The 25,446-nt window shown below is 41.2% G+C and overlaps 1 protein-coding gene across 2 annotated transcripts in view; it reads left to right on the top strand.

The window, feature by feature from the left end:
- Nucleotides 1–13,645: 13,645 nt before the first annotated feature.
- Nucleotides 13,646–25,446, top strand: part of tmem132d (transmembrane protein 132D) — a 230,956-nt gene continuing 219,155 nt past the window's right edge. The window contains exon 1 of one of the 2 annotated variants that reach the window (XM_008113638.3): nt 13,646–14,037. In XM_008113638.3, coding sequence (XP_008111845.1) covers nt 13,983–14,037 — 55 coding nt within the window. In that variant the 5' untranslated portion in view covers nt 13,646–13,982. The remainder of the gene's footprint in view (nt 14,038–25,446) is intronic. The other variant, XM_008113639.3, reaches the window with a different exon arrangement.

Below are 25,446 nucleotides of genomic sequence, written 5' to 3'. Positions count from 1 at the left end.
GGTAAATGTTTTCTCCTATACTTTGTTCATTTTTAATTCCAAAACGTAATCTACTTTCTAGATAGCCCTCGTAATAATAATAATAATAATAATAATAATAATAATAATAATAATATACTTTATTTATATTCAGCTCTATCTCCCCGAGAGGACTCAGGGTGGAACACACATACGGCAAGCATTCAATGCCATTATACAATTAACAAGGACAGACAATACACAAACAGAGGTAAAGGCATTTCCCATCTTATTTCCGGCATCTTGGAGGCTGTGCTTGACTCCGGATGTTGCTTCATTTTCCATGCTGAGGAGCCTTTTGTAGTCTCGTCCTTCAGATCTATGTCCTTTTATTATCTCCCCGCTAAAAATGGTACCTATTTTATCTACTCGCATTTCTGCTTTCGATCTGCTAGGTGGGCAGGTGAGCTGGGGCTGTCGGCGGGTGCTCACCCTGACCCGGGCTCAAACAGCCAACCTTTCAATCGGCAGGATTTTCTGCAACACAATGGTTAGCCCAGTGATTGAGGCTCCATTTTTGGTGGGCAACATAATGATCTTTCCCAATATTTGTCCTATATCATACTTTATATGCCAACTGTCAGTATAATGAAGCTTTGTGTTGATATACCTATGAGACAAGCATATTTAAGAGTGGTGTGTCTGTCCAGAGTCTTAGAGTGGGGATGGAAATCATGGGACTGCATTCCCCAGCATTCCTCATAATGCTGACTAGGACTGCCATTTAGCAAAAATATAGAAAGTTGCCTGGCTGACGTGCATCTCATTTTAATCCAATTTTCCGAAAAAGAAAGGAAAGGGGAAAAATTATACCCTGTTGATTAGAAAAACAGGATGATGGGTAGCAGGCTGTCAGGGGAAATATAGGAAAATGAGAACCAATTTATTGGTGCTTGTGATTTAAAAAGACGGGCAATTGCCCACCTTGGTTACCACAAAGATAATAATCATTCCTTCTAGTGGGAGCCTACAAGTACCGGTGATTTTTCTGCCTCGTTTCTCAAAAGCAGCCCGACCACAAATCACATTTAATAGAGAAAGCAGAATAAATAAAAAGCAATTGCAAACAGGACCAAAGCAACAGGCGACAGTTTCCTCTATACGCTATTTTCCCCCACCCTCCATCTGTAATGAGATCTGCTTTGTTTTGCTGTTTTACTAGCCACATGTTCAATCAATATAAACCCCTAATAATGGTAATCTGAACCCACAATGTTGTCTGACAGGCTTGTAATTTTTAACTCCTGGTTGAAAACCAAGGTTAAATGTGCCTGTTAAACGCTTGAACTGAGATTTCCGGGGAAAACAACTTTGGTATGTGTACTATTTTGCCTTTGCTGAAATTCACGCATGCTTGCCAAAAGTCAGCGAGTGAGCGTATGCGCATGAGAATAGAATACATTGGGGCTAGGCGAGTTATTCTGTCGGTAGCAACAGCCGAGGAAGCACAAAATTGTTGTCAGATGGGAATGTGTAACAAGGTGATTTTAAAAGCAGCGTTGAAATAAATGGAGTCATTTCACAGCCGTGCCCCTTCGGAAGAAGAGAACAGCGACAATTTGTGTAACTTGTTAAAAGGCAAACCATAATCACGGCGATAGAATGAACGATGGTTGTATGCACAGACCCAAATCCGGTCCGTTTTCAGCACAGTGTAAACATATCCCAGTGTAGTGATACTGGATTTCACAGTGTGTAAATCATTGCACAACAATGGTCTGATTTGTAAGCCTTTGGGTACGAGAGTGGTCCCTGGTCAAAGTGGTCCCTGGTCGAGTGATTCCTGGTCAAAGTGGTCCCTGATAAAGTGGTTCCTGGTCAAAGTGGTCCCTGGTTAAAGTGGTCCCTGGTCAAAGTGGTCCATGATCGAGTGGTCCCTGGTCAGGTGGTCCCTGGTCAAGTGGACCCTAGTCAAGTGGTCCCTGATCAACATGGTATCTTGTTAGGGATTCCTCTTCTTCCGAAGAGGAAGGGGAGCAGGAAAGTGTTCACGAATCTGAGGAGGAGATTTTGCAAGTACCCACATTTCAGGAGAGACAAAAGGAAACAGAGCAGGGACGTTGTTCAGCTAGAACAGCTTCCAGAAAAGTAGCTGAATAAATAGGAACTGTCGTAGCAGCTGTGAAGGGACTCAGGGCTATAAAGCAGAAGCAGGTGCAGCCAGCTCTTGCTGGTAACAAACTGACTCTTCTCTCCCCTTGTGCCTGCTTCAAGTCTGCATCCGCGAAACTGCTCCTAAGGATTTATTGCTCTTTCTTTGTCTGAAGTACAGTAGAGTCTCACTTATCCAAGCTAAACGGGCCAGCAGAAGCTTGGATAAGTGAATATCTTGGATAATAAGGAGGGATTAAGGAACAGCCCATTAAACATGAAATTAGGTTATGATTTTACAAATTAAGCACCAAAACATCATGTTATACAACGAATTTGACGGAAAAAGTAGTTCAATATGCAGTAACGTCATGTTGTAATTACTGTATTTACAAATTTAGCATTAATATATCATGATATATTGAAAATGTTGACTACAAAAATGGCTTGGATAATCCAGAAGCTTGGATAAGTGAGGTTTGGATAAGTGAGACTCTACTGAATGACTGCTATTTGATTTGGGAATTTATCAGAGACAAAGAACTGTGCTTGCCCTAAGACTTCCTTGCTTCCTTTTCCTTTATTCCACTGAGTGTGCCGTACTTTATGTTTTGCTGAAGTAAAGCAGTTTTCATTTACTTACCACAGTGTTTTAAGGCTGTTCTTGAAAGGTAAAACAGGACATCTCTGGTCAAAAAAAAGGTTGGGAACCAATGTGCTAAAGCAAATAAATAGGAAGCCTGGAAACTAACAATTAGTGAGTATGTGCATAGAAAGGTTCCTGCATCTAACATGGTCACCGAGAGATGTACGACAGAAATAAAGGACTATTTGGGGTAGAGAGAAATATATGGGTCATATAAATGCACCTTTCAGGTGAAGGTTACAAACTTTACCAGAGGATTTCTTCTTTCCTCTAAGCCTACCTGCTTCTCTCTGTCTCTCATAGAGAGCATTAAAGTTTACAAAAACAGAGGAAGGGAAGGAGTAGGCTGGCATTCACCTGAGATCATGACTAAATGACTGAAATGATTTGGAATGGGCAATTATGAGTGCACATTAGCAAAGCAGTCATGGCTCAGTGAGGTATCAGAAGCAGATGTTGCGGAGATAGTTTCAATGGATGCTCTCCCCCGTGTGCTCAGAGCTGGGTCGCATGTTAAATTTATCACATGAAAAAAAATCACTTGGCCTATTTAGAACTATGAAAGATTGCTTCCCAGAAGCTACCCTCTCACACAGGAGGCCTCCCCTTTCTCAGGCTCATATAACAGTCAGAGAGAAAGAGGCCGAGGATTCTCTGCTGACCACATCTTAAAAATATTTAGTGTTGACACAAGTGGAACCCAAGTTTCTCTACACCAGAGCTTCTAAAGCATTTTCCTCTCATTATCTCTTTTTGCCAGAGGAATTTTTGTGCACGGTAAAGGTTTCCGCCTGACATTAAGTCTGGTCGTGTCCGATTCTGGGGGTTGGTGCTCATCTCCATTTCTAAACTGAATGTCATGATCTCCAATCTCTGACATCTCCGGTCGGCAGACAAAGAACAGATGCCAGCCATAAAATGGGCCAGCCATAAATTTATTTATTTATTTACAGTATTTATATTCCACCCTTCTCACCCCGAAGGGGACTCAGGGCGGATCACATTACACATATAAGGCAAAAGACAGAGACAAACATAGGCTCTAAGCTGGCTTCAAACTCATGACCTCTTGGTCAGAGTGATTTGTTGCAGCTGGCTGCAGCTGGCTGCTCACCAGCCTGCGCCACAGCCCGGGCTGCGGCGCAGGCTAGAGAGCAGCTGCAATGAATCACTGCAATGAATCACTCTGACCAGGAGGTCATGAGTTCGAGGCCCGCTCGGAGCCTATGTTTGTCTTGTCTTTGTTCTATGTTAAAAGGCATTGAATGTTTACCTATATGTGTAATATGATCCGCCCTGAGTCCCCTTCGGGGTGAGAAGGGCGGAATATAAATGCTGTAAATAACTAAATAAATAAATAAAACCTCAATTACTCTCTGGTATGTGAGAGCCCCTATATAAATGGACCAAAGAGAAGGTTCTGGTATTCTGTACAATAAAACCTGTTGGAATCTACCAGCGTGTGTCTTGGTGCTTGACACCTCCAAGGTTATGTGGCCGGCATGACTGCATGCGGCACCTGTTGATCTACTCACATTTGCATGTTTTTGAACCACTAGGTTGGCAGAAGCTGGGGCTAACAGTGGGAGCTCACCTCGCTCCCCGGATTCGAACCAACGACCTTTCGGTCAGCAAGTTGAGCAGCTCAGCTTTCTCTTCTTCCTTTCCAGCAATTGATTCAGCACCTTGGACAGGGGCACTAGGAGCGAACTGTAGTCTCCTCTCCTGTGGCCAAATAGGGTCGAGGAAGACATTCTAGGGGGGGCTTCTTCATATATTATTATATTATTATTATAATATTACCTTATAATGATATAGTACAATATAGTAACTGAATGCTTATATTGTGCTATGCTAATAATATATTGTACGTACATTTGATTTGTAAGCCGCTCTGAGTCCCCTCCGTGGTGAGAAGAGCAGGATATAAATGTAGTAAATAAATAAATGTAAATAAATATCGCCTCCTCCTTGTTCACATTTCCTCCAATTTGTTCGGCCTGCGGAACCATCCCGTACTCATCCAGGCATGATGAGCTGAAGAGCATGATTGAGGACAAGCACGTGAAAACATTAAACCCACAGGCTGTGCATATATGTGCATGAATGATTCTATGATTCTATGATAGGATACAGTTGTAACCGAAGAAATTTCTAAGTTGATTGTTTTGACGTGATTTGTAAACATTCACATTCCTATTGCATGCTCAGACCACATATTCCACATTCCCTGGATGGTTCAATATGCCCTCCTGGAAAATAAAATGTACATGTTGGAAAATCTTCCTGCCTTGTGGTAGGAATATCTCCCCCCCTCCCCTCCGCCTTCCCATTTCGAAGAGAGTGCTGTTGTGAGAAGGGATGGGGCACTAGGGGGCACTCGCACTCTGCTTCTCCAAGTGCAGGCCAATTGACTTGCACCATCAGGTGGGAGGATATATGGTAGGAGCAGTCCGCTGCAATTTAACAATATTTGCACAGCAAAACACATAGCTGTAGGGTCTGCCGAAGTGTGCTCCGACGTACAGGCTGGCTGTGTATACAAACTGTGGAAGCCGTTCTGCTGAAAGCCAGCAGATGTTGGATTTTGTTTTGGTTCCTAAATGGAATTTTAAAAGCCCAGCAGAACTTTGTATTATACACAATGTCAATATTTTAAAAACAAGACTTGGTGTAGGTGATGTGATGCACATACTAACATTATTCCAAGCAGTTGTGGCACCAGGTTTAAGAGGGCCTTTAGGATGACGCCTTCTCGCTCAGTCCTTCCAGACCTTGGATCTCTAAAGGTTCTTGGCCTATACAGTAGAGTCTCACTTATCCAAGACTCACTTATCCAACGTTCTGGATTATCCAATGCGTTTTTGGAGTCAATGTTTTCAATACATCGTGATATTTTGGTGCTAAATTCGTAAATACAGTATTTTTTTTCGTGTCAGGAGCAACCGGAGTTATTTATTTATTATTTATTTATTTACAGTATTTATATTCCGCCCTTCTCACCCCGAAGGGGACTCAGGACGGATCACATTGTACACATATAAGGCAAACATTCAATGCCTTTAACATAGAACAAGGACAAGACAAACATAGGCTCCGAGCTGGCCTAGAACTCATGACCTCTTGGTCAGAGTGATTTGTTGCAGCTGGCTGCAGCTGGCTGGCTGCTCACCAGCCTGCGCCACAGCCCAGAGTTGCTTCTGGAGTGAGAGAATTGGCCATCTGCAAGGACGTTGCCCAGGGGACACCCAGATGTTTTTGATGTTTTGTGGGAGCCTTCTCTCATGTCCCCGCATGGAGCTGGAGCTTCTTTTTTCTTTTTTTTCACCATTCCCCTCCCCTTTTCACTCTCTTTCAATTATAAAATATAAATAATTATAGTTATTTCTATTATTTTTATTTATTTATATTATTGTTTGTAGCCTGCCGCTTTTGGACTCTTGCTTGCTGAGGTGTTCCTCCAGTTATCTCAGAGTGAATCCCAGGTATTTGGGTGTGATTCCTTCAGAGCTCGAGATGCTTGTCTGTTCTTAAGATGTTCTCCAGTTTAATACTATTGATAATTTTTTTCTATGTTCAATACCACTCAATAAAAGGGAAAATGAAAGAATTTTGGAAGACTGTTCACGAAATGACACAAGAAATTGTAGAAATTAAATTTGAATCAGAACTGGAAATGTATTTATTAAGTTTTACGAATGCCAAATTTAAGAAAAACAAAGATAAAATATTTTTTTATTTAAGTACAGTGGCAAGATTAACAATTGCAAAGATCTGGAAAGGAAAAAGACTCCCAACCCCCGAAGAATGGATAATAAGAATACTGGATATAGTACAAATGGACAAATTAACAAATTAAATAAGAGAAGGGAAAAACAAAACAGACTGGACAAACATTATAAAATTCCTAACAAAAAGAAGAATGGATTTTATGATAATTCTGTCTAATATACAAAGTAGATTAAACGGAATACATAAAGACACAATTAATGAAAGAGACAACTCCGAAGCCAAGATGGGAAGTATAACCCGATTTTTTCTCTCTCCTTTCTTCTTTTTTTTTCTTTTTGGTCTTTTTTTTTAACCTCTATTTCTATGTTTATTTTTTCCTCTTGATACTTTCCCACTTTTTTATTGATATATTGTTCCACCACTTTCAATGTATCATGTTTCACTGTAAAAAAATAATTATTCACACACACAAAAATAAAATAAAAGGGAAAAAAATTAAAAGGGGGAAAAAAAAACTGGGGTGCAGGTAGCGGTGGGAAGGAGTTTTGAAGCTTGGAGTGAGTCAAATGATTGGCTCAAACGCATGAAACGTAATCAACTCCGATGTGTTTTATCAGGCCATCGCTCCGATATCTATCACAATTTCCAAGTTAGAGATATCTGATCTCTGTGCCGATGTCTATTGCTCTGAAAAAGATGAGTTACAATGTGTTATCGCCCTGCAGAGATGAGAAGGGCTTTGATGAAGTTTTGCAACAACCCTGTTACAAGCTGTGCTTTGCAAGATCTATGACAGCTGCAGTTTCCTGGTGTTAAGGTTCTTTTGTCTCTCATCCATCATTCTCTTGCTCACCCTCTTGGCCCACTCCAACATGAAGCACCCGCTCTCTCAGGAAGTGGGCTTTTTTTGGCAGGAGCCATCGGAGGATGGGCAAGGCTCCCGAAATGACATGCCTTGCTTCCACGCGGGTTCGGGAGTGACAGCCAACTCACTCGCCCCGCATCGGATGTGGGACGCATCCTTTTCAGAGATAGGCCTTCGGAGGATTTTCCCGTCCAAGTGACAGCAAGGATATCAGCTGTCAAGAAAAGTCATAATAAACCAGATCTGCTCCCCTTGCCCCCACCCATCCTTTCTATCTCCTTGTACTCTTTTCAAGAGAATCCACGGAAGGGGGTGTTCATAAAAGTGAAAGGAAATTGTAGAGATACTAGCTGTGCCCGGCCACGCGTTGCTGTGGCGAAGTCTGGTGGTATGGGAAATAAAATATTGAGGAACTGGTGGTAGTTAAGGTCAAGGGTAAAGGTTTCCCCCTGACATTAAGTCCATTATAAATGGGTTATATAGCTGTGTGGAAGGGCCTTGAGTCTACACTGCCATATAATAATAATAATAAAAATAATAATAATAATAATAATAATTTTAATTCTTATATCCTGCCCCATCTCCCCGAGGGGACTCGGGGCGGCTCACAACAATAATAAAAACAGTGACAAATTAGACATTGTAAAATCAAACATGAAAAGCAGTCATACAATCAATACATACATCACATGTTAAAACAAGGAGATAAAAGAGTTCTAGGTTAAAATCTGATAATCCAGTTAAAATCTGATAATCTGTATTTTATAGGCAGTGTGGAAGAGGCCTAAATGAGGCCTAACTCTGCCTGTCCCCTGGGCTGAGTGGGTTGCTAGGAGACCAAGTGGGCGGAGCTTAGCCTTCTAACTGGCAGCAATTGGATAAAAACAATTATTCCTCTCCCTCTAATGAGGACTTTATTTTTCTTTTCTTTTTGTTGTATGAACGTAGAGGCATGGATGAGGGGTTGTGCTGCCAAGTGTAGTGTTTCTGGGATGTGTAGTTTTGTTGTTTTGTCCTAGGCCGAAATTTCATTACCCTTTTATATATATAGATGAAGACAGGGAATGGTGTTATACCACATACGTTCATCTTGCCGCAAACTGCAGCCTAATAGAATCATATCGTTGGAATAATGGAATAATAGAATCCTAGAGTTGGGTGAGATTGCGTGGGCCAACCAGTCCAATCCCATTCTGCCAAGAAGCAGGAAAATCGCATTCAAAGCACCCCCGGCAGATTTATTTATTTACAGTACAGTAGAGTCTCACTTATCCAAGCTAAACGGGCCGGCAGAACCTTGGATAAGCCAATATCTTGGATAATAAGGAGGGATTAAGGAAAAGCCTATTAAACATCAAATTAGGTTATGATTTTACAAATTAGCACCAAAACATCATGTTATACAACAAATTTGACAGAAAAAGCAGTTCAATACACAGCAATGTTATGTAGTAATTACTGTACAGTATTATATTGTACAGTAGAGTCTCACTTATCCAAGCTAAACGGGCTGGCAGAACCTTGGATAAGCGAATATCTTGGATAATAAGGAAGGATTAAGGAAAAGCCTATTAAACATCACATTAAGTTATGATTTTACAAATTAAGCACCAAAACATCATGTTATACAACAAATTTGGCAGAAAAAGTAGTTCAATACGCAGTCATGTTATGTTGTAATTACGGTATTTACGAATTTAGCACCAAAATATCACGATATATTGAAAACATTGACTACAAAAATGCCTTGGATAATCCAGAACCTTGGATAAGCGAGGCTTGGATAAGTGAGACTCTACTGTATTTATATTCCGTCCTTCTTTCTCACCCCGAAGGGGACTCAGGGCGGATCGCAATGCACCTATACATGGCAAACACTCAATGCCATTAGACATACGACATATAGAAGACACAGAGGTAATTTAACATTTTCCAGCTTCATGAGGGTATGCTCGATTCCGGCCACAGGGGGAGCTGCCACTTCATCGCCCACTTGTGACACCGAGGCCTTGATGGTAGTACTTCCTCATTCCTTTCCGCACACTGCTGGAAGTTTTTATGGTGTCGCAAATTAGCTAAATTAGCCTCCCTGCATAAAGCGGTACCTAGAATTTTCTACTCAACAGATGCAACTGTCTTTCAAGCTGCTTAGATCAACAGCGAGCTAGTCTATTAATGTTCGGGAGCTCAACCCAACCCAGGCTTCGATCTCATGACTTCTTGGTCAATAGTGATTTATTGCAGCTGGATACTAATCAGCTGCGCCACAGCCCGGCCTATAGGGATATAGTTAGTGAGCTGCATCCGGCCCCTGGGCCTTAGTTTGCCTATGTCTGGACTAACTGGAAGTCTGCTGTGACCAACAGTGCTGTGGAATTCAAAGAAGCATGAATGGAGGGCGAAAGAGAGAAATATGTCAAGAGGAAGGTGCTTCAATCCAACCCTGATCGGGACCACCTTCTATCTGGAAATCAATGTCTTCACTGCGGAAGAAAATACGGGTCTAGAATAGGTGTCTACAGTTGCCTACGAACCTACTGTCAAGACATTACACTTGGAAGGCAATCATAGTCAGACATGAGAGTTTCACGGATTCTAGTTGACATGTGCTCCTATTGATGTAGCAGCGGGATAATAAATAATAATAATAATAATAATAATAATAATAATAATAATAATAATAATGGGATCTGCACGCATCATCCGAAAATACATCACACAGTCCTAGACACTTGGGAAGTGTTCGACTTGTGATTTTGCGATACGAAATCCAGCATATGTATCTTGTTTGCTGTGTCATAATAAAATAATAATAATAATACTTTATTTTTCTATCCCGCCACCATCTCCCCGAAGTGACTCGGGGTGGCTAACATGAAACAGAAACAAAATGTGACAAGTCCAAACCAAATATAAATAACTAAAAACAGTATCATCATAACATTCAGATATAAAAAAAACAAATTAAAACACAAAATAGTGCCCAAGTTAGGGGAAAGGTAATAAAAAACGAACATCACCATCCGTGGATGAAATGGGGGCGGTCAAGTCGAACACTTGATCTTTTTGTTCAAAGACACGGAGTCAAAAGGTACCAAGGAATCCCGAACACCTAAGATACTACATACATTTCTAGCATGGATTCGAGTGATAGGACTTGGACTTACACCAGACATTGCTTTTACTCAGTAAATCTCGAATGTACTGCAGGATTATTCTCTACATTTTTTTACTTTTTTAGTAGGAGTTTTGAAGGCTAGCTTGCGTGTTCTCACTGAAGGTGCAACTTTGCAACCGTTTAAGCAGATGGTTGGTGTGAAACCATCTAGGTTTGTAGGTGTGGTGAAGTCATTGGAGGAGCATGAGTATCACTACAAAGCAAGTGGAGAAAGCTTGATTAATTTCATTTATTTATTAAAGCCGATTAGACACACCAGTCAATATACTGCCCGGAACGAAAGCAGGGAAATTTCAGGGTAAAGACATCTCCTTCTTATGAAGTTGTCACAAACCGATTACCGGGCTGTTGGAAGCTTCATTGAGCTCGCAGGTTATGGGTGGGATCCTGCCCACCCACCTGCTCATAATTGTGATGTTTTTTTCTCTCTATGATATTTCCTTTGCAGCGAATCACATTAATTACTCAAAGCTTTTGGCTGAATGTGTGTGTTTTTCTTAATCCGGCTTCAAAAACAGGAAGCTGTTTCATTATTGCTCACCGATCCTGCTCCACAAAGATGTGTCACACGTGGGTTAGTGGTACCTCGGGGTTAAGCTCAGAAAGAAGAATGTTATGTCCAAGTTTCTGTCATTACTGAGCACGTACTGTCGGTAGTTACAGTCCTATGCAACAAGTTGAACATGGCATACTTGGATCTTCTCCCGCGAGATGGGATGAGCTCCGCTGTTAGCTCTAGCTTCTGCCAAGCTAGCAGTTCGAAAACATGCCAACATGAGTATATCAATAGGTACTGCTTTGGTGGGAAAAGGCAAAAAGATGCACCAAGCAGTCGTCCACACAACTAAGAGATGACAACGCACTTGGAAATGGAGGCAAAGACCTCCCCCAGAGCCAGAGATGAGCACCGCCTCCAGAAGCCAGATATGAAAGGAGAAGCCTTTGCCTTTGTTTGTGTATTTGTGTCTCATTGTAACAAGACATTGAATGTTTGCCTTTGTTTGTTTATATACCGTAATCCACTCTGAGTCTTCTTGGGGAGAAGGATGGAATATAAATTATTATTATTATTATTAGTTTATTATGACACAGCAAACAAGATAGATATGCTGGATTTCGTATCACAAAATCACAAGTCGAACACTTTCCAAGTGTCTAGGACTGTGTGATGTATTATTATTATTATTATTATTATTATTATTATTATTATTTTATTGTATGACACAGCAAACAAGATAGATATGCTGGGTTTCGTATCACAAAATCACAAGTCGGACACTTCCCAAGTGTCTAGGACTGTGTGATGTATTATTATTATTATTATTATTATTATTATTATTATTATTATTATTATTATTATTATTATTATTGTATGACACAAACAAGATAGACATGCTGGATTTCGTTTCACAAAATCACAAGTCGAACACTTCCCAAGTGTCTAGGACTGTGTGATGTATTTTCGGATGATGCGCGCAGATCCCAGTCGGGTGGCCTTTTGCAGTTGGCAGATCGTAATTTTGTCAATGTCTATTGTTTCCAAATGCCAGCTGAGATCTTTTGGCATGGCACCCAATGTGTCGATCACCACCGGGACCACCTGCACTGGTTTCTGCCAGAGTCTTTGAAGTTCAATCTTGAGGTCCTGATAGCGGCTGAGTTTTTCCTGTTGTTTTTCGTCAATCCGACTGTCACCTGGGATGGCGACATCAATGATCCAAACCTTTTTCTTTTCCACAACTGTGATGTCTGGTGTGTTGTGTTCCAGAACTTTGTCAAGTCTGGATTCGGAAGTCCCACAGTATTTTTGCGTGCTCATTTTCCAATACTTTTGCAGGTTTGTGATCCCACCAGTTCTTTGCTGCTCGGAGGTGGTACTTGAGGCATAAGTTCCAATGAATCATTTCAGCCACAGAGTTGTGCCTCTGTTTATTAGAGGCGGGGCTTTCCTGATGGAGATTTGCATATGCCCCTCCCCCTTTTTCAGGGAGCCCAGAGAGGCTGGAGATTTGCATATTCCACATTCCTTTTACTAGGGAGCTCTGAGAGGTGGGACTTCCCTGCTATGGATTTGCATATTCCTCATCTCTTTTATAGGGAGCTCAGAGAGGCGGGGCTTCCCTGCTGTAGATTTGCATATTACCCATCTCTTTTATTAGGGAGCCCATAGAGGCGGGGCTTCCCTGCTGGAGTTTTGCATATACCCCTCCCCTTTTGCCAGGGAGCCCAGAGAGGCTGGAGATTTGCATATTCGACACTCTTTTACTAGGGAGGTCTGAGAGGCGGGGCTTCCTTGCTGTGGATTTGCATATTCCATATCTCTTTTAATAGAGAGCCCATAGAGGCGGGGCTTCCCTGATGTAGATTTGCATATTACCCATCTCTTTTATAGGGAACTCAGAGAGGCGGGGCTTCCCTGCTGTGGATTTGCATATTCCCAATCTCTTTTATAGGGAACTCAGAGAGGCGGGGCTTCCCTGCTGTGGATTTGCATATTCCCAATCTCTTTTATAGGGAACTCAGAGAGGCGGGGCTTCCCTGCTGTGGATTTGCATATTCCCAATCTCTTTTATAGGGAACTCAGAGAGGCGGGGCTTCCCTGCTGTGGATTTGCATATTCCCAATCTCTTTTATAGGGAACTCAGAGAGGCGGGGCTTCCCTGCTGTAGATTTGCAAATTCCTCATCTCTTTTAATAGAGAGCCCATAGAGGCGGGGCTTCCCTGCTGAAAATTTGCATATTACCCATCTCTTTTATTAGGGAGCCTATAGAGGCGGGGCTTCCCTGCTGCGGATTTGCATATTCCCCTTCACTTTTATAGGGAACTCAGAGAGGCGGGGCTTCCCTGCTGTGGATTTGCATATTCCCCATCTCTTTTATAGGGAGCTCTGAAAGGCGGGGCTTTCCTGCTGTAGATTTGCATATTCCTCATCTCTTTTAATAGAGAGCCCATAGAGGCGGGGCTTCCCTGCAGTGAATTTGCATATTCCCAATCTCTTTTATAGGGAACTCAGAGAGGCGGGGCTTCCCTGCTGTGGATTTGCATATTCCCCATCTCTTTTATAGGGAACTCAGAGAGGCGGGGCTTCCCTGCTGGAGATTTGCATAGGCCCCTCCCCTTTCGCACGAGAGCCCGGAGAGGCGCGTTGCTCCAAAGAGCGGCGGGAGGAGGCGGCTGTGGGGACGCGGCGCCGGCATCCTTTGGCAATTGGGGGCTGGCGCAGCCTCCCCTCCCGCCCTCGCGCCTTGCTGCCAAGGCAAACTTCCTTGCTCCTGCCCCTTCCTTCCTTCCTTCCGTCCTTCCTTCCTTCCTGGGGACCTAATAAAAGGCAGCTGGCGGCGCTCAGAGCAGGCGGGAGTCCCGCTGGAGGCGGCCTCGGGGCGCGCCTTTGGAAGGGACTCCGACGAGGGCTCTTCTCTCCGCCGACCAGGAGCCCTCTCCGCCGGACAAGATGCCCACGCTCGGACGCCTTCTCTTGGCCGCCTTGGCCGCGCTCGTCGCCAAAGGTAAGCCCCGCGCTCGGCTTGTTTGGAGCCCTTCCGCCAGGGCTTGGCAGCAGGAGGAGATGCTCTTCAGTCCGCTCCGATAGGAGGCGCGAATTCTCCTCAGCACCCTCGGAAGCCCTCCCGACAGATGGCCAGGCATTTCCTTTACCTTGAAGTTCCTACCTAGCTGGGAATGAATGAGACTTTCTTTCTATCTATCCCGCCTTATCTATCCATCTATCTATCTCTCCAGGGCGGCTTACAACATAGAGAGAGGCAAGTATCACCATAGAAAATACAGTAGAGTCTCACTTATCCAACATAAACGGGCCGGCAGAACGTTGGGTAAGCGAATATGTTGGATAATAAGGAGGCATTAAGGAGAAGCCTATTAAACATCAAATTAGGTTATGATTTTACAAATTAAGCACCACAACATCATGTTATACAACAAATTTGACAGAAAAAGTAGTTCAATATGCAGTAATGTTATGTAGTAATTACTGTATTTACGAATTTAGCACCAAAATATCATGATGTATTGAAAACATTGACTACAAAAATGCGTTGGATAATCCAGAACGTTGGATAAGCGAGTGTTGGATAAGTGAGACTCTACTGTAATGTTAAACCAAAGGATAACAACCCCATTGACATTTACACTATATATATATATGTATAGTAATATAACAATACAATAATAATAATAATAATAATAAAATAGTATAATAATAATATAATAATAGTATAATAATATTAGTATAATAGTATAATAATATCTTAGTGGAAACCTTTACCTTTTTACCTTTTATAATAATAATATAATAGCATAATTATAATATTATATTAGTATAATAATAATATAATAATGCAATAGTATAATAATATAATAATAATATAATAGCATAATAATAATATTTACACATTTACACAAGCAGCAAAGACAACTGAACACAGACTATCTGTATATATAGATGTATATATGTTGACTTCTGCCACATTTTTGGTATTATTATATTTATTTATTCCCCACGTTACCTCTTGACATAAAAGCATCAGCAGAAGCTTTCCAAATATATATATATATATATATATATATAATATCATAATAGTATAATAATAATAATAATATTGTCTATAAAAGACAGTTGAACACATACTATCTGTATGTATATGTATATATATGGACTTCTGCCACATTATTGTTGTTGTTATTATATCTATTAAGTGGCTTAACATAAAAGCATAAGTAGAACCATTTCAAATATGTAATAATTAATATAGTATAATAATAGGATATAATGATATATTACAATAATAATATAATAATATATAACAATAATATAATAATATATTACAATAATAATACAATAATATATAACAATAATAATAATGTAGTATAATAATATATAATATAATATTTTTTTTGAGAAACTGCAAGTCGCTTCTGGTGTGAGACAATTGGCTGTCTGCAAGGATGTTGCCCAGGGGACGCTTGGATGTTTAATGTTTTACCATCCCGGTGGGAGGTTTCTCTCATGTCCTTGCACGGGAAGCTGGAGCTGACAGATGGGAGCTCACCGCACTCCCCGGATTCGAGCCGCCGATCTGTCGGTCAGCAGTCTTGCTGGCACAAGGGGGCTCCTATAATATATAATATAATAATAATAGTATAATAATATGCAATAATAATAATATAGTAAAAATAGTATTCTGCCCTATCTCCCCAAAGGGGCTCAACATAGGAACATTAAAACAGTTTTTTTTTTAAAATCCCAGTTAAAAAAAAATTAAAACAAATGCAAAGTTCAAAGCCACGGCACCACCTAAATTGACAACTGGCTTTTCGAGGAGCCACGTTGGATGAAACTCTGAAGACAGGCAACCTCTCCTCCCTTGAAATGCTCAGGATACTGAAGAAGATCTTGAGACTAGGAACTCATGCTGGCATCTGTATTGCTAGACGGAAAGGGATTCTCTCTCGAAAGGAATGCTGAAGTAGTGAAAAACAACCTTGGCAGCATAGAGGATGTTACTTCGAAACCGTCTTTATGAATGAATGAAAGGCATGTGTAAGATCTGCTCAGGGCAGTGGCTGGAGAAAAGCAAACTGCCGCTTCATACAAAATGCTTTCATTGGCTTGGCACGCTGTTAGTCCTCAGTGAGGAATATAGCTTGGATATGTTTTAGATTAAAATGCTCCAAGGCATGGAGAGGAGCGGCTTCAATAGCCGGAGCTGTTTAGCTTGGAAAAGAGAGAGAGAAGGGTGAGAAAAGGAGACACGAGAGCTGTGTTTACATATTTGAAAGGATTTTATAAGGAAGAGAGAGTGCTGTCCTGGAAACTAGGATTCAATGGAGACGTGGGTTCAAATTCCAGGAAAGGAGATTCCACCTGAACATTAGGAAGAGCTTCCTGACCGCAAGAAGAGCTTTTATGTGTTTTCCGGGCTGTCTGGCCATGTTCCAGAAGCATTCTCTCCTGACGTTTTGCCCACATCTATGGCAGGCATCCTCAGAGGTTTATTTATTTATTTATTTATTACCGACATTTCTATCCCGCCCTTCTCACCCCGAAGGGGACTCAGGGCAGTTTACAAGTATATATACAGTAGAGTCTCACTTATCCAACATAAACGGGCTGGCAGAACATTGGATAAGCGAATATGTTGGATAACAAGGAGAGATTAAGGAGAAGCCTATTAAACATCAAATTAGGTTATGATTTTACAAATGAAGCACTAAAACATCATGTTATACAACAAATTTGACAGAAAAAGCCATTCAGTACACAGTAATGTTATGTTGTAATTACTGTATTTACGAATTTAGCACCAAAATATCACAATGTATTGAAAACATGGACTACAAAAATGCCTTGGATAATCCAGAACGTTGGATAAGTGAGTGTTGGATAAGTGAGACTCTACTGTATATACATACAATATATTATATTATAGGTTGTGAGGTATATATAGATGTGCCATAGATGTGGGCGAAACGTCAGGAGAGAATGCTCCTGGAACATTCTCGGAAAACACACAACAGCCCTGTGATTCTGGCCATGAAAGCTTTCAACAATGTAAGAAGAGCTGTTCAACAGCGGAACTCTCTGCATTGGAGTCCGGTGGAGGCTCCTTCTTTGGAGGCTTTTCAACAGGATGGATAGTCATCTGTTGGGAGTGCTTTGATGGTTCTTTTCTCATATAGCAGAATGGGATTGGACTGGATACTCAAGTGGTCTCTTCCAACTCTAGGATTTTTTGATTCTAAGTCAGTGATGGCCAACCTATGACACACGTGTCAGCACTGACACATCTAGCCATTTTTGCTGACACGCTTGGATGACTATGTATTATGTGGCCAAATTTGGTGTGATTTGGTCCACTGGTTTTGTTGTTTACTCCATGGGAATTATGCACATTACATACATACATACATACATATATATATTAGTCTATTATTATTGTAGTATATTATCATATTGTTACTATTATATTATTATTATATTATCTATTATTCATGACTACATTGAAACTAGAATAGAGAGAAATCAGCGTGGAAACTGCAAGAGGTACCATAGATTGTTGTACATGGAAATCATCGTAGTAAATAGTTTTTGATTTATTAAATACAGTTATATATTACAATTATATATTTTTGTTATTTAAACTTTTTTCTCTCAAAGTGACACACCACCCAAGTCATGCTAGGTTTTTTTTTTGGTGAATTTTGACACACCAAGCGCAAAAGGTTGCCCATCATTGTTCATGTTTCTGTTTTGTAGTTGTCCCATTCAAGTGTGTCTTGCTCCTCGAAAACTTAGTTCAGCGTCACTACTTAAGTTACTTTCCTCGTAGTGTTTCGGGAACATGGTGCATTTGCTTGAGATATTGCAGCATGAAGAGAGGGTTGTGTGCATTTCCCTGCTTGACGTGTTCAATAGAAGAGCCCTGTTCCTCTCCCTTCCCCTCGTAAGAAATACGAGCAAGCTTTTCTTCTTCCTTTTTGTGGCGTGTCGGGGAAAACTATCTGCCACGCTGAGCGATCTTAGTTGCACGGGATGGAGTCGGAGCCTGTGGGTGCCATAGTTAAGAATCTCCCCCTTGGAAGGAAGGGAAATCCATTCCTGGAAGAGTTATTATCATGGGGGGAAAGGAGTCTCCGGCGAAGTTTGAGCACCAATCCATGCCATATTTTTCAAAATCCAATTCTCACCAGGACAGAAAGTGAGGTGGAATCTTCCCAACAGGGGCACGGACAAGAATAGAAACATTACGGGCACGTTAACTCTTCCCTATGCTATCCAAAGCTAAAAAATATATAGTTTTGGATGGATTTACTTTTAAAATATCCCTGTTCCGATTTACTTCAGACCAGACCTACAGAACCGATCTTGTTCGTACAGTAGTCTTGCTTATCCAACCTTTGCTCATCCAATGTTCCATGTTATCCCTTTTAGTAGTCAATGTTTTTGTAGTCCATGTTCTCAATACATTGCGATGCTTTGGTTCTAAATTCGTACATACAGTGCAGTAGAGTCTTGCTTATCCAACCTTTGTTCATCCAAAATTCTGTATTATCCAACGCAGTCTCCCTTTTAGTAGCCAATGTTTTTGTAGTCCATGTTCTCAATACATTGCGATGCTTTGGTTCTAAATTCGTACATACAGTGCAGTAGAGTCTCGCTTATCCAACCTTCGTTCATCCAAAATTCTGTATTATCCAACGCAGTCTCCCTTTTAGTAGCCAATGTTTTTGTAGTCCATGTTCTCAATACATTGCGATGCTTTGGTTCTAAATTCGTACATACAGTGCAGTAGAGTCTCGCTTATCCAACCTTCGTTCATCCAAAATTCTGTATTATCCAACGCAGTCTCCCTTTTAGTAGCCAATGTTTTTGTAGTCCATGTTCTCAATACATTGCGATGCTTTGGTTCTAAATTCGTACATACAGTGCAGTAGAGTCTTGCTTATCCAACCTTCGTTCATCCAAAATTCTGTATTATCCAACGCAGTCTCCCTTTTAGTATATGTTTTTGTTGTCCATGTTTTTAATACATTGTGATGCTTTGGATCTAAATTTGTACATACAGTACAGTAGAGTCTCGTTTATCCAGCCTTCACTCATCCAATGTTCTATATTATCCAATGCAGTCTATCTTTTTGCAGTCAATGTTTTTGTAGTCAATGTTTCCAATAAATCGCAACGTTTTGGTTCTAATAACATTACTATGTATTGAACTGCTTTCTCTGTCAATTTGTTGCAAAACATGATGTTTGGGTGCCCAATTTGTAAAACCATAACATAATTTGACGTTGAATAGGCTTTTCCTTAATTCCTCCATTATTATCCAACATTTTTGCTTATCCAACGTTCTGCTGTCCCGTTTATGTTGGATAAGCGAGACTCTACTGTATATATGGTACACACACACACACACGTACATGTGCGAGCCCTCTGGTGAGTTTTTGACTCGTGGCAACCTGGTTTGGGTTTTTCTTAAGCAAATGAGTTCCTCTGAAACTCACTCTTCCCATGGAAAAGGGTCCCTGCACATGCTAAAGAAGTGCATTAAGGACAGGACAGTATGCTCAAATATGCTTGTTTACTATATATATATACTAGCTATGCCCGGCCACGCGTTGCTGTGGCGTTGTCTGGTGGTGTTGGTGAGAACTTGTTGAGGTAGTGGTGGTATTTAATGTCTGTTGTATGGTTGTCTTTATGTTTAGTATGCATTTGGTTGTTTGTGTACTGTGAAAGTGGTGAGGGTAGAGGGGGGTCTATGTCCCTGTGTAGTATTGTATAGTATTTATATGTTGTCCATGTGTTGTGAATGCTTGGATTGTGTCCTGTTCGGCTGGATGGCCCTTAGGGGGGTCTCCAAACTCTTGTGCCTGTCCCCTGGGCTGAGTGGGTTGCTAGGAGACCAAGTGGGTGGAACTTAGCCTTGTAACTGGCAGCAATTGGATAAAAACAATTATTCCTCTCCCTCTCATTAGGACTTTGTTTTTCTTTTCTTTTTGTTGTATCAACCTAGAGGCGTGGATGATGGGTTGTGTTGTCAAATTTTGAGGTTGGGGGGCCTGTAGTTTTGTTGTTTTGTCCGCTGCCCTGATGCCATCACTCTTTTATATATATAGATTGTTGGCTTTTATTATGAGGGTGCGTTCAAACAATGCAACCCCAATTTTCTATCGAGTTGAAGGTTTTGCCATGTGATGCCTGTGACTGGCAGGGTTTGGGTTGGCACATTTCTTTGTGGGAGATCTGTCGGAGGTTACGTTCTGAAGCCCGTAGTAGATGGGATTACAGTCCCAAGTGTGGGTGCTTTTCTGTCTCCCTTTCTCCCTTGCTCTTGCTTTCCCTTCTTGCCAAAAGCCTTTGAAATCAAGCTTCGGTCTGCACTGTTTACAAAAGCTTTCCTTGGTCTTACTGATGGGTACCATTTGCTGTCTCTCTCTCAAGTCCTTTCCTATACAAATAGAGATCAAAATTCACCCTGGACACTCGAGTAAGGCATTTTTGTTTGGCTTTGAATAGATTTGAGATTGCCATTAGTGGACTGTTTGTTTGGATGTTGTCAAAAGTGTGTTTGTGTGTGATTTCGTAAATTCTAGGCTGGATCGGTCAGTGGCTCCTGTTAGTCACAATGGACGTACAGTAGAGTCTCACTTATCCAAGCCTCTGAATAATCCAAGCCATTTTTCTAGTCAATGTTTTCAATATATCGTGACATTTTGGTGCTACATTCGTAAATACAGTAATTACTACATAGCATTACTGCGTATTGAACTACTTTTTCTGTCCAATTTGTTGTATAACATGATGTTTTGGTGCTTAATTTGTAAAATCATAACCTAATTTGATGTTTAATAGGCTTTTCCTTAATCCCTCCTTATTATCCAAGGTTCTGCTGGCCCGTTTAGCTTGGATAAGTGAGACTCTACTGTACTGTGGTTTTTGCTGTATGCATAGGTTTTTAATTTAAGGGCTTCAGTTGTTTATTTTTTAGTACTATTTACATTTAATTACATTTTAATGTTTGCATAAGTAAAGGTTTTCCCCTGACATTAAGTCCGGTCGTGTCCGTGCTCATCTCCATGTCTAAGCCGAAGAGCCGGCGTTGTCCATAGACACCTCCTAGGTCATGTGGCCATTGGCATGACTGCATGGAGTGGAGTTACCATCCTGCCGGAGCAGTACCTATTGATCTACTCACATTTGCATGTTTACCATGCGTAAACCGCCCTGAGTCCCTATGGGAGATAGAGCAGTATATAAAGTTTTGTTGTTTGTTTTTGTTGTTCAAACTGCTAGGTTGGCAGAAGCTAGGGCTAACAGCGGGAGCTCACCCTGCTCCCTGGATTCAAACCCCGACCTTTCGGTCAGCAAGTTTAACCCACTGTGGGCTCCATAATGTTTGTATATTTTTAGGGTTTTAAATGATATTGTTTTGGTTGGATTGTGAGCTGCGTTGGGTCTCTATTTTTAGAGAGATAAAGCGGGATACAAATAATAATAATAATAATAATAATAATAATAATAATAATAATAGCTCACATAGTCCTAGACACTTGGGAAGTGTCTGGCGTGTGATTCAATACAATAGCTTGCAGAGAGATCTTGTTTGCTGTGTACTAATCTCGTTGTGTATCTAATAATAATAATAATAATAATAATAATAGTACCTCACATAGTCCTAGACACTTGGGAAGTGTCTGGCGTGTGATTCAATACAACAGCCAGCAGAGTGATCTTGTTTGCTGTGTAATAATCTCGTTGTGTATCTAATAATAATAATAATAATAATAATAATAATAATAATAATAATAATAATAATACCTCACATAGTCATAGACACTTGGGAAGTGTCTGGCGTGTGATTCAATACAACAGCCAGCAGAGTGATCTTGTTTGCTGTGTACTAATCTCATTGTGTATCATAATAATAATAATAATAATAATAATAATAATAATAATAATAATAATAATACCTCTGATAGTCCTAGACACTTGGGAAGTGTCTGGTGTGTGATTCAACACAACAGCCAGCAGAGTGATCTTGTTTGCTGTGTACTAATCTCGTTGTGTATCTAATAATAATAATAATAATAATAATAATAATAATAAAAATAATAAAAAAAATAATGATGATGATTTTTTTCAGCAAAGGTTATATTGGGCTTATGTTTTTCCCTTTTATCCTCTCTCAGTGTGTATGTGTGCCAACCCGCTCCCCATTACAACGAAATGTGAACTGCTGAGAATATAAACGTTGGTTTATTGATGCACCTAAGAGTGAAGTCAAGGACTGTTTACATCCGAGTGGTGCCTGTACAGGATTCTCTGTGCCTCGTCCAAATGTTGTGCTGTTCTTTTGTGTAAGTCGGGATTGTGTTGTATAATGAATGTCAATTTCCCGCCCGCTCTGTCTGTTGAGCCTGCCTGCTTTTGCAGATGCTACAATACACTACACTTAATCATGAGAGCTTCTGCGCACTTATCAATAACCTTGAAAATCACTGTGGTCTTTCATCAAATGATAACGAAGGAGAAAAAAATATATTTGTGTTGTCGAAGGCTTTCATGGCCGGGATCACAGGGTCGTTGTGTGTTTTCCGGGCTGTATGGCCATGTTCCAGAAGCATTCTCTCCTGACATTTTGCCCACATCTATGGCAGGCATCCTCAGAGGTTGTGAAGTTTGTTGGAAAGTAGGCAAGTGGGGTTTATAGATCTCCAGATTGGGAGAAAGAACTCTTTGTCTGTTGGAGGCAAGTGTGAATATTATCATTGGCCACCTTGATTAGCGTTTAGCTTCAAAGCCTGGCTGTTTCCTTCCTGGCTGAATCCTTTGTTGGGAGGTGTTAGCTGGCTCTGATTATTTCCTGTCTGGAATTCCCTTGTTTTTCTTTTAGTATTGTTCTTTATTTACTGTCTTGATTTTGGAATGTTTTAAATATTGGTAGCCAGATTTTGCTCATTTTCATGGTTTCCTCCTTTTCCAATTTGGACACGGCATATTATTTGAGAACACAAAAATGCTGGACCACTTTAATAACCAGCATGTCAGGCTACACAAAATCCTGAAACACGTGGACAATTTCAACAGATGGGTTTGGGGGAAACTGACTTTCCTTTCTGGGAGTTGTAGTTCAACCACATCCAGAGAAACTGACCTCCAATGAATAATGGACCTGGTCCAAACTTGGCACAGAGAATTTGGGGGAGTTGTAGTTCACCTAGATCCAGAGATCATTGTGAACTCAACTTACTGGAGGCGTTTGATGGGACTGACTCACCATAGTGGGAGTTGTAGTTTACCTTACAGTCAGAGAGCACATTGAACCTCACCGGGTATTGCTGGTTCCCCAAGCTAGTCCTACAATAAAATAATCTGGTTTAAACTCCTCTTAAGGGAAGCATACAACCCCAATTATTAATTCAGACTAAAATCAATGGGTGTTCTGCTGTTGTGCTCTTTTATTTGCTAACTCCGCACAACGTAACTTGGTTTTCCAATACTTTCTCGCATAGTTTCTTTGTCTTAGCTAGTGGACAGTGGCAGTTTTCATGATACCAACCAGTATTGTTTAATGCACTATTGAAAGCAGTGCAACTGGATAATCCAACTGGATTTTGTATGGCAGTGTAGAAGGGGCCAGGGGGAGGATGTGGTGTCTGAGGCCCTTTCTGCACTGCCATATAAAATTCAGATTATCAGCTTTGAACTGGATTATGGAAATAGACTCATGTAGGGTAAAGGTTTCCCCCAGACATTAAGTCTAGTCATGTCAGAATTTGCAAAAAGTTATGTTGGAGACTATGAGGGTTGAATGAAAAGTAATGCCTCCACCTTCGTAACTCCTCAACAGATGGCAGTCCTGGTCTGTGGCAGGTCCTGGCTTGTTCAGTAGACTCTTCTCTACAGTTAGTTCCATCTGGCGGGAAGCCTTAGCATTGAATGGTTGTGTTGTTAAAGTGTGAAGTAGGGGAATCCTGCGCAGACGGGGAAGCCTTAGCATTGAACGGTTGTGTTGTTAAAGTGCCAAGTATGGAACCCTGCGCAGACAGGGAAGCCTTAGTATTGAATAGTTGTGTTGTTAAAGTGCAAATTATGGAATCCTGCGCAGACGGGGAAGCCTTAGCAATTGAACTGTTGTGTTGTTAAAGAGCGAAGTATGGAACCCTGCACAGACGGGGAAGCCTTAGCATTGAATGGTTGTGTTGTTAAAGTGCGAAGTATGGAGCCCTGCTCAGACAGGGAAGCCTTAGCATTGAATAGTTGTGTTGTTAAAGAGCGAAGTATGGAACCCTGCACAGACGGGGAAGCCTTAGCATTGAATGGTTGTGTTGTTAAAGTGCGAAGTATGGAGCCCTGCTCAGACAGGGAAGCCTTAGCATTGAATAGTTGTGTTGTTAAAGAGCGAAGTATGGAACCCTGCGCAGACGTGGAAGCCTTAGCATTGAACGGTTGTGTTGTTAAAGTGCGAAGTATGGAACCCTGCGCAGACGGTCGGTCAATGCGACTTAAGCAACGTGCAGTCATTGAATTCTTGACAGCAGAAGGTGTCACCCCAAAGGAGATTCATCAGAGAATGCACGCTGTTTATGGTGATTGTGTTGATGTGAGTCCTCTGCGTTGTTGGACGAGTAAGTTTAAAGATGTTGAAGTGGGAACATCTGGCTTGAGTGACAAACAAAGTGTTGGACGTCCTGTGACAGCAACCACTGAGTTTCACAAGCAAAAGGTTGACAGATTGATTCAGGACGATCGTCCTATCACTCAGAGAGAAATTTCAAGCATAAACAGCATTTCACAAGAACGTGTGGGTCACATTATTGCTTTGCTTGGCTATCGGAAGATCTGTGCACGATGGGTCCTGCGAGACGCCAGTTGCGGAAACAGAGTGTCGACTTCTTCCGTGACGGCTTCAGAAAACTTGTTCATTGTTGGCAGAAATGTATCCAATTGTCTGGTGATTGTGTGGAAAAGCGAATAGTGGTAGTTGAAGAGCACATTCTAAGGATTATTTCTGCGATTGATTTATTAAAATATTCCCATCCAAACCCAAGTCACGAAGGTGGAGGCATTACTTTTCATTCCCAGAATCCTTCATCCAGCAGGGCTATCAGTGGAGGAAGTGAGGCAGGATGGACCTTGCACAGTGTTTACAGAGAGGGGAGAAATTCTCTTTTGCTATTTCAGGCTGTGCCGAGGTTTCTCCCCTCTTTCCCCTTCCGTGGGTTAGAGTTCGGGGTGGGGGGCTGGACTGCTTACCCACACCTTTGGCCAGCGACCCCAGTCCCCCTCCCCATATTTAATACATTTGAATGTACAGTTACCATTACTGTATACTCTAATTAATTTTGGCGTGAAAAATATGCACAGGCTGGGATTCTGGCTCGTGTTTAATTTTTTT

The sequence above is a fragment of the Anolis carolinensis genome, chromosome X (genome assembly GCF_035594765.1).
Source record: "Anolis carolinensis isolate JA03-04 chromosome X, rAnoCar3.1.pri, whole genome shotgun sequence".
Taxonomy (NCBI): domain Eukaryota; kingdom Metazoa; phylum Chordata; class Lepidosauria; order Squamata; family Dactyloidae; genus Anolis; species Anolis carolinensis.
This window is presented reverse-complemented; position numbering and strand designations above follow the sequence as displayed.